This window comes from Callionymus lyra, chromosome 16 (assembly GCF_982586985.1).
Source record: "Callionymus lyra chromosome 16, fCalLyr1.hap1.1, whole genome shotgun sequence".
Taxonomy (NCBI): Eukaryota; Metazoa; Chordata; class Actinopteri; order Syngnathiformes; family Callionymidae; genus Callionymus; species Callionymus lyra.
Window position 1 is genome coordinate 20,871,772 of NC_141833.1, and position 14,508 is coordinate 20,886,279.

At 36.8% G+C, this 14,508-nt stretch overlaps 1 protein-coding gene across 1 annotated transcript; it reads left to right on the forward strand.

Annotated features, from left to right (window-relative positions):
• Positions 1-116: 116 nt before the first annotated feature.
• On the forward strand, positions 117-14,283 carry ap1m1 (adaptor related protein complex 1 subunit mu 1). The gene is made up of 12 exons (XM_087811265.1): positions 117-276; positions 1,513-1,669; positions 1,739-1,806; positions 1,869-1,999; positions 2,060-2,207; positions 2,269-2,395; positions 2,864-3,006; positions 4,611-4,682; positions 4,795-4,953; positions 5,019-5,144; positions 11,826-11,901; positions 13,824-14,283. Exons 1-12 carry the CDS (start codon positions 235-237, stop codon positions 13,844-13,846), a joined length of 1,272 nt encoding a protein of 423 aa, XP_087667391.1. The 5' UTR covers positions 117-234; the 3' UTR covers positions 13,847-14,283.
• The last annotated feature ends 225 nt before the right edge of the window (positions 14,284-14,508 follow it).

The following is a 14,508-nucleotide window of genomic DNA, read 5'->3' on the forward strand; positions in this document are numbered from 1 at the left end:
CCACATTTAAACAGAAAACAAACATTTGTCTTCAGCCCTGAAACGCTTGCTACGTCATCCTGACCACTGGGGGGCGCTGTGGTCAGTGGCGAAACCGGGGACAGAGAAAAAGAATATTTTTCTTTTCTCGTTATTATGAATGAACGTCTCGCCTCTGCTTCGGCTTCTTCTCCTGCGATTTGACGTTTGAATCCCCGAGTCGTCGATCCTGGACCGAGCTTGACCCGAGCCAACATGTCTGCCAGCGCGGTCTACGTGCTGGACCTGAAGGGGAAGGTAAGATAACGGGCCGCGCTAAGCTAATGCTAACACAGCTAGCCGCCTTTCTGACACATTCCTGAGAGACAAGATGAGGAAGAAGATGAAGATGCTGCGAGAAAAACTCTTGAAAAACTCTTGAAATACTTTCACTTTTCCTTCTAACGCGGTGATGCTGAGGCGTGAGACACTAGAGACACGTCAGGTGGATTTTCCTCCCAACAGCTGTGACCAAACCTCACAATATCTCGTCAAACCTGTCAAAATATTCACTAGTTTGACACTTTGTTTCATTTATTAACCTGTTTTCACAACTGTCATCACGTTTATTTGTGTTTTCTCGTGAATACATCTGAATATTCCCGTGTTGTCGTTTGTTTGCGAATGTTAACAACTTAAACTAAACAAACGAAACCTGTTTTAAGTGTTTGCAACAATAGTTCAACTGTTGCTTAGTTTCAGTTACAGAAGGTTAGATAAACCAGACAAGAGATCCTAAATATTAGGATGTAAATCCCTCTAAATTTAACTAATACATTTGGACCTGCGTGACGTCAACACAACTACTTTTCTTTATTCAAAGTTCAAGTAAATCCAAGTTATTTATCTTTTTTAACCGTAAACTCTGAGTTATGTTTGTACTAAAGAAGCAGTTTTCTACTTCAGAATCAGAAACATGGTTGTAAACACAACATAGGATTGTTGTTGTTGTTAAAGTACAAAATAAAAGAATGAAATAAAATACACACATAAAAAACAGAAGCAACACCAACTGGTTCGATTTTAAACGTTCAAGTCCGATATAAACTGAAGATATAAACCACAGTAGAACATTTACACCATAAAATAACCTAAATCTTTATTAAAATCAGGGACAAGAATACGTACGATTGTGCATGATTTTAAAAATCCGTTTTGTTGTCTTTTAAATGTACTTTAATTAAATCATTGACCTTCTTCTGTCGCTCATCAAGATGATGGTTAACGTCGGTGTCTTCAGTTTATATAAAATCCTGATGATTTTAATCAAAAAACAGTTTAATTGGCCAAATAAAAAACAACAATATATGTGGAATATTTCTTTGTTTTTGGGCTTAATGAAGATATAATTAAATATAAATAAAAGAGAAAAGAAGTGTGAGAAAAGTCTGTTCAAAACATAAATCTAATTTATGATTCGAATATTTACTAGTACTATAACTCGCCATAAAACCGTCTGTGAGATGACACACACGTGTGTGTGTTCCTGGTCAGGTGCTGGTGTGCAGGAACTACCGCGGCGACGTGGACATGTCGGAGATCGAGCACTTCATGAGTCTTCTGATGGACAAGGAGGAGGAAGGAACTCTGTCTCCCATCCTGGCTCACGGCGGCGTTCGCTTCATGTGGATCAAACACAACAACCTCTACTGTATCCTCTGATCGTGTCGTGATAGTCGTCGTCCATGATTCTTTAGAAGGTTCTTAACCTGTGTCTCAGTGGTGGCGACGTCCAAGAAGAACGCCAGCGTCTCCCTCGTCTTCTCCTTCTTGTACAAGATCGTCCAGGTGAGGCGTTTTTAAACGCGACGTCCAGCAGAACCCGGAGTCACGAGGCCTTGTTCCTGCAGGTCTTCTCCGAGTACTTCAAAGAGCTGGAGGAGGAGAGCATCAGGGACAACTTCGTCATCATCTACGAGCTCATGGACGAGCTCATGGACTTCGGTTACCCTCAGACCACGGACAGCAAGATCCTCCAGGAGTACGTCTAAAAGAGGACCTCGGGTCAAGACGAGGTCATGTGACCCTGTTTGTTTTTCAGGTACATCACCCAGGAGGGTCACAAGCTGGACACCGGAGCTCCTCGTCCCCCCGCGACCGTCACCAACGCCGTCTCCTGGAGGTCAGAGGGCATCAAGTACAGGAAGAACGAGGTGTTCCTGGACGTCATCGAGTCGGTGAACCTGCTGGTAGGACCCGCTCGTCAGGAGACGTTCTTGTTGGTTCTCAGTCACATGACCGTCCTCTCAGGTCAGCGCCAACGGGAACGTCCTGCGGAGCGAGATCGTGGGATCCATCAAGATGAGGGTCTTCCTCTCCGGGATGCCAGAGCTGAGGCTCGGCCTGAACGACAAGGTTCTGTTTGAAAACACCGGACGTGAGTTCTGGCTTCCACTTCCTGTTTGAGCTGTGTGGTTCAAGGGTCACTTTAGAAGTGTTATAAAAATATTTAATGATAACATTTCAAAGTTGCTTTTTATCTAAAAGCTTTTTTTAAATAATAAAATTTCAGTCATTTCTATATTTACAGGTCGAATCGTTGAATTTCTTTGAATAATAACATTTTAAAAATTGAAATTTAGTTTTAAATTCTAATTCCAATTATAAAATAATAATAATAATAATAATTTACAAAAAATAAATAAATGAGTAGTCTTCTGTTTTTCAAGAAAATGCATTAATTTTCTAATAATTATTTATAAAATTAAAAAAATATATTCTATCTTTAAATATAACAACATGAATTAAATAATTAAATGCATTAAAAATAACATTTCAAATACAGAAGGTAAAGTTTGAAATGTAAACTTCAATATGACTGACTTTCTTCCGTTCACGTCTCCAGGAGGAAAGAGTAAATCCGTGGAGCTGGAGGACGTAAAGTTCCACCAGTGTGTTCGTCTGTCGCGCTTCGAGAACGACCGAACCATCTCCTTCATTCCTCCCGACGGAGAGTTCGAGCTCATGTCGTATCGACTCAACACTCATGTGAGTAACTCTGTCCTGAAGCTATTGTGACGCGACTCATGTTCACTGTTGCTTCTGTACGTTTGTAAGAGAGAGTTCTTGAGATGACATTTTTTAAATGTGTTTCTGAAATGAATCAATTGTTTAATTTTGTGTATTTATTGGTTCAGATTTTCATCTCAGTATTTACATCATGTGATCAACGTCAACACAACTACTTTTTTTTTATTCAAAGTTCAACTAAATCCAAGTTATTCATCTTTTTTAACCCTAAACTCTGAGTTATGTTTGTACTAAAGAAGTAGTTTTTTACTTCAGAATCTGAAACATGTATTGCCAGGAGTTGTAATTGTTTGTTGTTGTTGTGTCGGTACAAAATAAAATAATTCAATAAAATACACACAAAGGAAACAAGCACCAACTGGTTAAATTTAGAAAGGTTTCAGTCGGATATAAACTGAAAGTATAAACCACAGCAGAACATTTACACCATAAAATAACCTAAATCTTTATTAAAATCAGGGACAAGAATACGTACGATTGTACATGATTTAAAAAAATCCATCGTTTTGTCTTGTAAATGTACATTAATTTTCTTCTCAGTATTTACATCATGTGATCAAATCCCAACCGGAACGTCACAGTTCAAGAACTTGATCTACAATTATGATTTTTAATTAATTTAAGTTATTAAATAAAGATTATCTATATTAATCATCCATTTGTATTTATTTATTTAATATATGAGTCACTTATTTTATTTTTAAATATTTATTTAATTCATTCTGTCCTGTCGACTACAAATAATCTTGTTTACTGTGTCACTAATAAAATACAAACTCAAACGACCAGTTTTACTCTTACATGTAATAACAATCAAAATACTTTTTGTTTTCTCTCCATAAAAACTCCACGAGCTTCTTTGTTCAAGTCTTTGTTCGTCACATGATCTTCAGAACCAGGAGTTAATCCTTAAGCTGCGTGTAAACTCTTGAGACTCTTGAGACTCTTGAGACTCTGAGACTCTGAGGCACGTGTGGACTTGAGTCGATCGTTGACTCGATGATGTCGATCCAGGAAGTGAGAAGAGAAAATGACATCGAGCTAAATCACAAAAAAATAAAATAAATTAAAATAATCCACACGAATATATGAAGGAAACGTTCTTATTGTTACACATGAAAAATCTTCATATCAACTATTTGTATTTTCCAGAATTTTTACCTGAAAACACGGATAAATGTGCTTTAATTACAATGTTATAATAAACATTTCAAAGAGTAACTTTCAAAATTCTCAAGGACACTTGTTTACACAGGTTTAAGTGTAAACAATGAAATCACAAAATGCAATAAGATCACAAAATAAAAGTATTGAACTTCTATTTATTATTACATTAATATGAATGTATTTAATTTATAATTATGTTTATTCTAATTTAATTTCACTTGTATTAATTTAATTAATTTTTATTCTAAACCTTTATCTCCACAAGAAAATCTTGTGTTGTTTAAAACTTTGTCAATAATTGTTTTCTGCTGTTATTTGGTCACCACCTCGTTTCCACCGCTAGAGGGAGCTGTCGCTCAGCCTTCAAGTTCGGTTTGTGTTTGTTTGTGTTTCAGGTGAAGCCGTTGATCTGGATCGAGTCCGTCATCGAGAAACATTCTCACAGTCGGATCGAGTACATGATCAAGGTGAGTCGACCCCCCAGGATGCTATGAGTGGACGCCTGAGTCCGCGTCTGTCGTCCTGGTCCTCTTGTGCCCGTGAGGCGAACCCGAGTCCTGATCCGTGTCCCTGGTTCAGGCCAAGAGTCAGTTCAAGAGGCGCTCCACCGCCAACAACGTGGAGATCCACATTCCCGTGCCGACGGACGCCGACTCGCCCAAGTTCAAGACCACGGTGGGCAGCGTGAAGTGGGTCCCGGAGAACAGCGAGATCGTCTGGTCCATCAAGTCCTTCCCGGTGAGTCACGTGACCCGCGGGCCGGCGAGGGCCCGATGAGTGACCGGTGAACGTGTGGGTCTCAGGGCGGGAAGGAGTACCTGATGCGAGCCCACTTCGGGCTGCCGAGCGTGGAGGCCGAGGACAAGGAGGGGAAGCCGCCCATCAGCGTCAAGTTCGAGATCCCGTACTTCACCACCTCCGGCATCCAGGTACGAGCTGTAGTTCCGCTGCCGGCCGCAGGAGGCGCTAGAGCCGCGTGTCAAAGTTCAGCTGCAGGTTTATGGAGGTCGATTATTCTTTATATTGATCTATTATTCAGAGAAATGTTGCTCATAAAACGCATCAAGACTTTTTTTGGTTCAATAATAATATTAATAAAAGAGACTTCATTTAAAAATGGAGGCTTTAAAGCTTTTTCAACTAAAAAACATCCTTTTTTTAATTCACGATAAAGAAAATGGTTACATTTTTTACTTTTTATTGAAGCAAAATTTTTAGTATTAAATAATTAAGAAACAAATGTCCATCCCATCATTTGGACCCACACACAGTCGAAGAAAAACTTTTCAATTCAAAAGAAAAAAGTGTTAAAACACATTATTTTCCAGTTAAAAAAAAACGTTACATTAAATAATGAAGAAACAAATCCACCTGCACACAGGTGACAATATTATTGACATTATTTACTGAGGCTTTTAATTCATTGGAAGGAATAAACAAATTAGGAATTAAACATAAGAAATATTGAAGTATTCCGGTTAGTTTGATAGTATTTCATTGTTAAATTAATCTCATTTTGATATATTGTAAAGAAAAAAAATCATACTTCATTAAATGTACAATTTAAAATCCATCAGAATATCATAAAATGAATTCTGGAATATTTAATTCTGTTTACGTTTATTTTTAATGATATAAAAGCACGAAGAAAGAAAGGATACTCACACAAACGAGTGGCCCCGGGGCCGCACTTTTCCTGCGTCGTCACTAGAGAATCGCGTCCGAATCCGGCGAGAAATGTCGACGTCGTCCACGTGACGGCCTTCACATCGTGACGAGATTTGCACTCGCGACCTCGCGCTGGAAACCGCTGCCATGAGTCGAGAGTGCGGAGGAAGAGAAGTCGCTCCGGGCGGCGGTCGAACCACAGACGGTATCGTTCTTCGTCACGACGTTCACTGTCTTAATATCAGCCTCGAATGGATCTCACGGTCCATCAGGATGACCTTCGACCCCTATTTTAACACTCGCCTCAACTCTGTCGGAACGAAAGGCCACTGACCGCTGCGAGACGAGAGCGAACAGGAACTGAGAGGCGTTTTCGGGTCAGAATCGTGCGACGAGTTCACGATAAACGCGATCGAAGATGAAGTTGATGAAGAAGTTTTTACTGACGCAGCGAATCGTTGTCGTCGATCCTCGGATCAAGAAGTTGTTATTGTTCTGCGGCCGAAACCAACGCCGTGATGACTTATATACAGAATATAATGTTTCCTGTTTCAACAATCTGGTCACACCCTGAGCAGCGATACCAACATTTAGTCTTTACCTTTAGATTCACCTCAATATTTCACTTTAAAATCATTTATTGAAAAACTTCATTGTAGGCATTTTAGATGATGTTGAGATATATTCTAATAATGAATATGATATATTGTGTCAGTAATTATGTTTTTATACAGAAATAAACCAAAATTAAAATGTTATATCATCCACTTTTGGAAAAAACATGGTTTTCTGTACAAAAACATCTACTTTTGGAAAAAAAATACATATTTTTCTGTATATAAACATCCACTTTTGGAAGAAAAATACATAGTTTTCTGTATATAAACATCCACTTTTGGAAGAAAAATACATGTTTTTCTGTATATAAACATCCACTTTTGGAAAAAAAATACATATTTTTCTGTATATAAACATCCACTTTTGGAAGAAAAATACATATTTTTCTGTATATAAACATCCACTTTTGGAAAAAAAATACATATTTTTCTGTATATAAACATCCACTTTTGGAAAAGAAATACATATTTTTCTGTATATAAACATCCACTTTTGGAAAAAAAATACATATTTTTCTGTATATAAACATCCACTTTTGGAAAAAAATACATATTTTTCTGTATATAAACATCCACTTTTGGAAAAAAAATACATATTTTTCTGTATATAAACATCCACTTTTGGAAAAAAAATACATATTTTTCTGTATATAAACATCCACTTTTGGAAAAGAAATACATATTTTTCTGTATATAAACATCCACTTTTGGTAGAAAAATACATATTTTTCTGTATATAAACATCCACTTTTGGAAAAAAAATACATATTTTTCTGTATATAAACATCCACTTTTGGAAAAAAAATACATATTTTTCTGTATATAAACATCCACTTTTGGAAAAAAAATACATATTTTTCTATATATAAACATCCACTTTTGGAAAAAAAATACATATTTTTCTGTATATAAACATCCACTTTTGGAAGAAAAATACATGTTTTTCTGTATATAAACATCCACTTTTGGAAAAAAATACATATTTTTCTGTATATAAACATCCACTTTTGGAAAAAAAATACATATTTTTCTGTATATAAACATCCACTTTTGGAAAAAAAATACATATTTTTCTGTATATAAACATCCACTTTTGGAAAAGAAATACATATTTTTCTGTATATAAACATCCACTTTTGGTAGAAAAATACATATTTTTCTGTATATAAACATCCACTTTTGGAAAAAAAATACATATTTTTCTGTATATAAACATCCACTTTTGGAAAAAAAATACATATTTTTCTGTATATAAACATCCACTTTTGGAAAAAAAATACATATTTTTCTATATATAAACATCCACTTTTGGAAAAAAAATACATATTTTTCTGTATATAAACATCCACTTTTGGAAGAAAAATACATGTTTTTCTGTATATAAACATCCACTTTTGGGAAATAAAAAAGTTTTTCTGTATAAAAACTTCCACTTTTGTAAGAAATAATACGTATTTTTCTGTATAAAAACTTCCACTTTTGGACATTTTATTTTTAGTTTATTTAAGTGACAAACTTACATGATTCTTAAAACGGATTATTCTTTTATTTTAGAATTTAAAAAAAGTAGCATTTGTTGATGAAACTTAAGAACTTAATTGATTGAAAAAATAAAAGATGTTATTTTCGTCTCGCAGTGGAAACAGAAACAGAAAACTTCAACATAAACAAACATTAGATGCAAAAAAAACAACAACATGAGTTTATTTAACTAATGATATTTGAAAAATGATGTTATATATTTTTTATTTATTATCATATTTAGTGTCAAAATATTTGCCGAGGAACTTTATTTTCATGTTAATAATTTGAGCTTAAAAATATAATCAGGTAACAAGTTTTCAAAGGTGAATATTTGATTTAAAAAGTTAATAATATGTTTAATAGTTTAATAGTAAATAGTTTGTTTATGTGATAAACGTGTCGATTGACTTAATATTCTTTTATTTTGGGAACTAATTTATGTAAAAAAAAAACGCATTTCTAAACTAAAGATGGATAAGTAGAAGTTCATGAAGCTCTTAAGATAAGATAAGAGTTCACGCTGAGAATATGAAACATAAATAAACATTAAACATGCAAAATAATAATAAAAACAATCGTTTGTTTAGTTCTTACGTCATGTCGAGTCCGAGAGCAGGTTGGTTGCAGTGCATGGTTCCACCGCTAGAGGGCCCCGAGGTGAAGATTTCTCCTCCACTTGTTGACCTTCTCGCAGCAGAACCTTCTGGTTCTCATCGTCCTCCTCGTGAGGAGCAGCCGGACGCGTGTGAAGGTCCGAGCACGACAGGAACCACTAAGTGTGGAGGACGACGTGAGAAAGTTCTGCTGGTGAAGCGACACGGACGGTTCCGTCGGGACCGCACACGTCGTCTCGCACAACAAGGTGGAACCGACGGCGTCAGCGCCTCACATCCCATAATGATGCTTTGATGCTCCTGCTGACGGCGTGCCCTCGAGCCAGACAGACGACATGTCAGATTCCTGCAGAAGTGCTGAGGTCGTCGCTCTCGGTGATCCCGGCGTCTGCGCTCGTCGTCACGAGCTCGTGGCCATAATGACAAGCCTGAGGTTCCGGTCGTACGGAGAACCTCTCGTCCTCAGCCGGGGTTTTACTGACGCCAACAATAGCTTCTGCTGCAGGAGTCGTCCCAGCTGCTCAGGGCGAGAGGCGAGAAACAAATGAATGCAGTTACGACTGAGGACGAGAGGATACAGTGAGTCCAGCAGCTTTTAAAGCTGATGTTTGGACATATTTTGGTTTGAAAACAAATGAAAGCAGTTACGACTGAGAACAAGAGGATACAGTGAGTCCAGCAGCTTTTAAACCGATGTTTTGGTTTGAAAACAAATGAAAGCAGTTACGACTGAGGACGAGAGGATACATTGAGTCCAGCTGCTTTTAAAGCTGATGTTTGGACACATTTTGGTTTGAAAACAAATGAAAGCAGTTACAACTGAGGACAAGAGGATACAGTGAGTCCAGCAGCTTTTAAAGATGATGTTTGGACATATTTTGGTTTGAAAACAAATGAAAGCAGTTACAACTGAGGACGAGAGGATACAGTGAGTCCAGCTGCTTTTAAAGCTGATGTTTGGACACATTTTGGTTTGAAAACAAATGAAAGCAGTTACAACTGAGGACAAGAGGATACAGTGAGTCCAGCAGCTTTTAAAGATGATGTTTGGACATATTTTGGTTTGAAAACAAATGAAAGCAGTTACGACTGAGGACGAGAGGATACAGTGAGTCCAGCAGCTTTTAAAGCTGATGTTTGGACATATTTTGGTTTGAAAACAAATAAAAGCAGTTACGACTGAGGACGAGAGGATACAGTGAGGACAGTTTCATTCCTACAGGAAAACGAGAAACTTCTCCGACATTAAAAACCAAGATTAAAAAACAAAGCCGATCATCATTGTTTTGAGGAAGCTCTGGTGTAAGGACTGTAGTAAGAGCGAGTGCAACACTGATGCCAGGAGACATGAGTTCCTGCTCTTCTCGTAACACGTTTGCCAACACAGTCCTGACGAAACACTAGATATTCTTGGTTCTTCTGCTGAGGCAGCGTTTTCCCAGACCAGCTCAGGAATACAGTTGTGAACATGTTGAACCTTGAGAAGCTGCTTCCTTCTTCACGCCTGAGTCACACGACTGCTTCCTCATCCTTCACGACTCGCCGGCGCCTCCTGTCTTGGTTGTACTCTCAGCCAATCACCATCTGTGGAGCTTTAAAATGAAAAAAACCTGAGTCGCTAGTTCAAAATACGATGAACGGTAGAAAAAGTCGTTCGGAAAATATGCTTTTTTAACATTTATTTTAAGATGTAGCAGTTAAAACTGAGGACGAGAGGATACAGTGAGCCCAGCATCTTTTAAAGCTGATGTTTGGACATATTTTGGTTTGAAAACAGATGAAAGCAGTTACGACTGAGGACAAGAGGATACAGTGAGTCCATCAGCTTTTAAAGCTGATTTTTGGACATATTTTGGTTTGAAAACAAATGAAATCAGTTACGACTGAGGACGAGAGGATACAGTGAGTCCATCAGCTTTTAAAGCTGATTTTTGGACATATTTTGGTTTGAAAACAAATGAAATCAGTTACGACTGAGGACGAGAGGATACAGTGAGTCCAGCAGCTAGATCAGGGGTCGGGAACCTTTTTGACTCAGAGAGCCATGAAAGCTAAATATTTGTAAATGTATTTCAGTGAGAGCCATATAAATAATATTCAGATGTAAGAATCTGTGCTTGACACGAATTCAAGCCCTTTTTCCTTTGTTCATCAAAATCAACAAAGAATACAGACGGGTTCATCCCTTTCCATTCCTCCATTTCAATATGTCCATCATATTTGAATGAAGCACAAGACTAACATTTCTCCATTTCTCTGATCATGAAAAAACAAAAACAAATGAAAACATGAATTCAAACTAACAGTTTATATTTGTTAATTTTAAACATGTCTGATATGAATCACACAAGTGGATTAATTACATTTCAGATGAAGTTTAACGAGAATAAAACTGTTCATCAGTAACTTCACATCATCTTTGTCTGATCGTCTCTGACGTCATTAGAATGTGTCTCACCTGCACCTGTTTAACGTGTTTCTGCGTATTCTTATTATATTCGTGAGATAAAGGTCATTTACAAATAGTCATCATGTGATGGTGTATTAATACAAGTGTGTTTTAAGGACTCGATCACAAAAGGAAAACCAGCATTTGTTGCTTTCATTGAAACCTGCAGCTTAACTTTGATGGACCTGACGTCATGTTTCTGTGACTCTAGAGAAGAACCTGAAGCCATCAAACGCGCATTATTTTGTTCGATATATTATTAAAAAAAAACAAGCTTATAATTCTATATCGTTTTTCTAAATTGCGTAAAATGACTGTCGCACGTTTTGCTCTTTTTATTCTCGATTCATATGATCTTTTCCGTGCGTTCAGTGGAAGAGGCAGGAGCTCTGATTGGCTGCTGTGCATGTCAATCAAATCTTCAACCAATCGGCACAATAACCATTTGATTGACATGCACAGCAGCCAATCAGAGCTCTCTTTACTATTTTCTTATATCATATTTTATTAAATCACGCGATCTACTCGCAACAGCTTCGACGTATTGCCCGCCCCTGAAACAAGTGATCATATTTTATGTTTTATCTGAAAAGCCGAAATCTGCGAGCCAGATGCAATCATCAAAAGGGCCACACTTGGCTCGCGAGCCATAGGTTCCCGACCCCTGAGCTAGACGGTAGAAAAAGAAAAAGATGCTTTTGAAACATGTATTTTGAGATGTACTTTGTTGGTCCTCAGGTGCGTTACCTGAAGATCATCGAGAAGAGCGGCTACCAGGCGCTGCCGTGGGTTCGCTACATCACCCAGAACGGAGGTGAGTGGAGGTCAAAGGGTCGCAGGATGTTGACGACGGTGAAGCAACCGTTGAGCAACGCGCTGTAGTTTCGTGGGAACTTGTGCCCGTTTGGCAACTTGATGAGAAATGTATGAAAGTCTCTGATTCCATTTCACACCAGTTGCTCAAGACGACGTTTCTCAGTAATTTAGGAAGGAAAACAACAGATTTTTCACAAAGTGTGTTGTTTTGTTGCAGCTTCTTATCGTAGCTCGAGCTCAACAAGTAGCATTTAAACATGTTTTAAAAGTATATCAGAGTTTGAATCTAACATTTAAATGATGAAACTTTATCTTTGCATTCAAGTCTTGTTTTTTAAACATTTAATGATTTATGCTTTTTTTCTTCTTTTTTTTTAATGATTAAATAATTAGCATATTTAAATTAAATAATTGTTTTAGCATTTTTAATAATTGTTTTAACATTTTCCAATTATTCAAAATTGAACATTCTTAAGTAAATATTTTCTTAATTTATAGTCTTTTAAATTAATTTATAAATAATTCTATTTATAATTGCGACACCGGACAAAACTAACAGAGCGCCGAGCGACTTGATGGAACTTTCAGCCAATCACGCGCCACACATATGATCACGTGACTGTTTCAATCTCTTTATTGAAATCTTTTTTCTAAGCATTTAAAAAAAAGAAGATAAAATCCAATTATTTCTATATTGAAATGTACAATTTTTTACTTTGAATAATTGAATTAAAAAATATATGTTTTTCTTTAGTACCCATTCAATTTAAAATATTGTACAGTATAATAGTGTCAACATTTTTATATTTAATTTAAAAGACTTCTAATAAAAAGTTTAAGCAGTAACTACTGAGGACGAGAGGATACGGTTAAATTTAGACATTTTATTTTTGACATATTTTAGTATTAAAATGTCAAACTTGATGAAGTATAATCCATATTGATCATAGTTTGTGTTTGTTTTTATTTCAATTATATAGTTAAACAACTTTCAACATAGAAATGATTAAATTCAATATTTGAAAAAATACATTTCAATGAAAAAAAAAGTTTAAACGTTTTAAACGATACATTTCACGTGAAGGTCAACAAAGTAAATGAAGGTCAACAAAGTAAATGAAGGTCAACAAAGTAAATGAAGGTCAACAAAGTAGATGAAGGTCAACAAAGTAGATGAAGGTCAACAAAGTAAATGAAGGTCAACAAAGTAAATGAAGGTCAACAAAGTAGATGAAGGTCAACAAAGTAGATGAAGGTCAACAAAGTAAATGAAGGTCAACAAAGTAAATGAAGGTCAACAAAGTTAATGAAGGTCAACAAAGTAGATGAAGGTCAACAAAGTAAATGAAGGTCAACAAAGTTAATGAAGGTCAACAAAGTAGATGAAGGTCAACAAAGTAAATGAAGGTCAACAAAGTAGATGAAGGTCAACAAAGTAGATGAAGGTCAACAAAGTAAATGAAGGTCAACAAAGTAGATGAAGGTCAACAAAGTAAATGAAGGTCAACAAAGTAAATGAAGGTCAACAAAGTAGATGAAGGTCAACAAAGTAGATGAAGGTCAACAAAGTAAATGAAGGTCAACAAAGTAAATGAAGGTCAACAAAGTTAATGAAGGTCAACAAAGTAGATGAAGGTCAACAAAGTAAATGAAGGTCAACAAAGTTAATGAAGGTCAACAAAGTAGATGAAGGTCAACAAAGTAAATGAAGGTCAACAAAGTTAATGAAGGTCAACAAAGTAGATGAAGGTCAACAAAGTAGATGAAGGTCAACAAAGTAGATGAAGGTCAACAAAGTAAATGAAGGTCAACAAAGTAGATGAAGGTCAACAAAGTAGATGAAGGTCAACAAAGTAGATGAAGGTCAACAAAGTAAGTCGTGCTCAAGGGTTGACAGATTTCTCATCGTCTCCTCCACAGATTACCAGCTGCGGACCCAGTAGGGGGCGCTATTGTCGGACTGAACTGGACGGTCAAGAGGAGTTTTTGTTGCTCGAGTCAAAGTTTCTGATCGACTGAAAAACGCCAGACGAGGCCTGTAAGCAGAAGGAGGCGTGTTCACACACACACATGTACACACACACATGTACACACACACACACACACACACACACACACACACACGCACACACTCCATCGGCGGACGGACCAGAGGTCACTGGAATCACCCCTCAAAGGTCAACTCAATCACCATGGCGACCTGTACATAGCTGGATCACGACAGTGTTACCATAGTTACATGTAAATTAAGATTTTTTTTTTTCTACCATGAACGACGTCGTCGTCTTGTTGTTACATCGAGAACCGGATTCAACCGGAACGTGTTCGTTCTTCTTCGTCTCTAACATGCAAATCAATAAATGTCTGTAGAGAAACCACACGGCTGCTCCTCACTCGCTCGCTCGCCCGGGTTTGACCCTTTTAGCTCAGCTCACAACACGGAACCAGAACATTATGACCACCAGCTTCACCTGTTGTTGACCAGAGTTTTTCTCAATAAAATCTGATCATTTATATTGTAATTAGTTATTAATTGTTAGTTTTAATGATCATCAACCAGTTTCAATAACTTAATATTCTTATTTCTTAACTTTTCTTTCATTTC

Excerpts from the sequence above, each read along its gene's own strand:
- ap1m1 (XM_087811265.1), top strand. The coding sequence starts at position 235 with ATGTCTGCCAGCGCGGTCTACGTGCTGGACCTGAAGGGGAAG. Across the intron at positions 277-1,512 it reads TGCTGGACCTGAAGGGGAAG|GTGCTGGTGTGCAGGAACTA; the intron begins GTAAGATAACGG and ends GTTCCTGGTCAG. Across the intron at positions 2,000-2,059 it reads GACAGCAAGATCCTCCAGGA|GTACATCACCCAGGAGGGTC; the intron begins GTACGTCTAAAA and ends TTTGTTTTTCAG.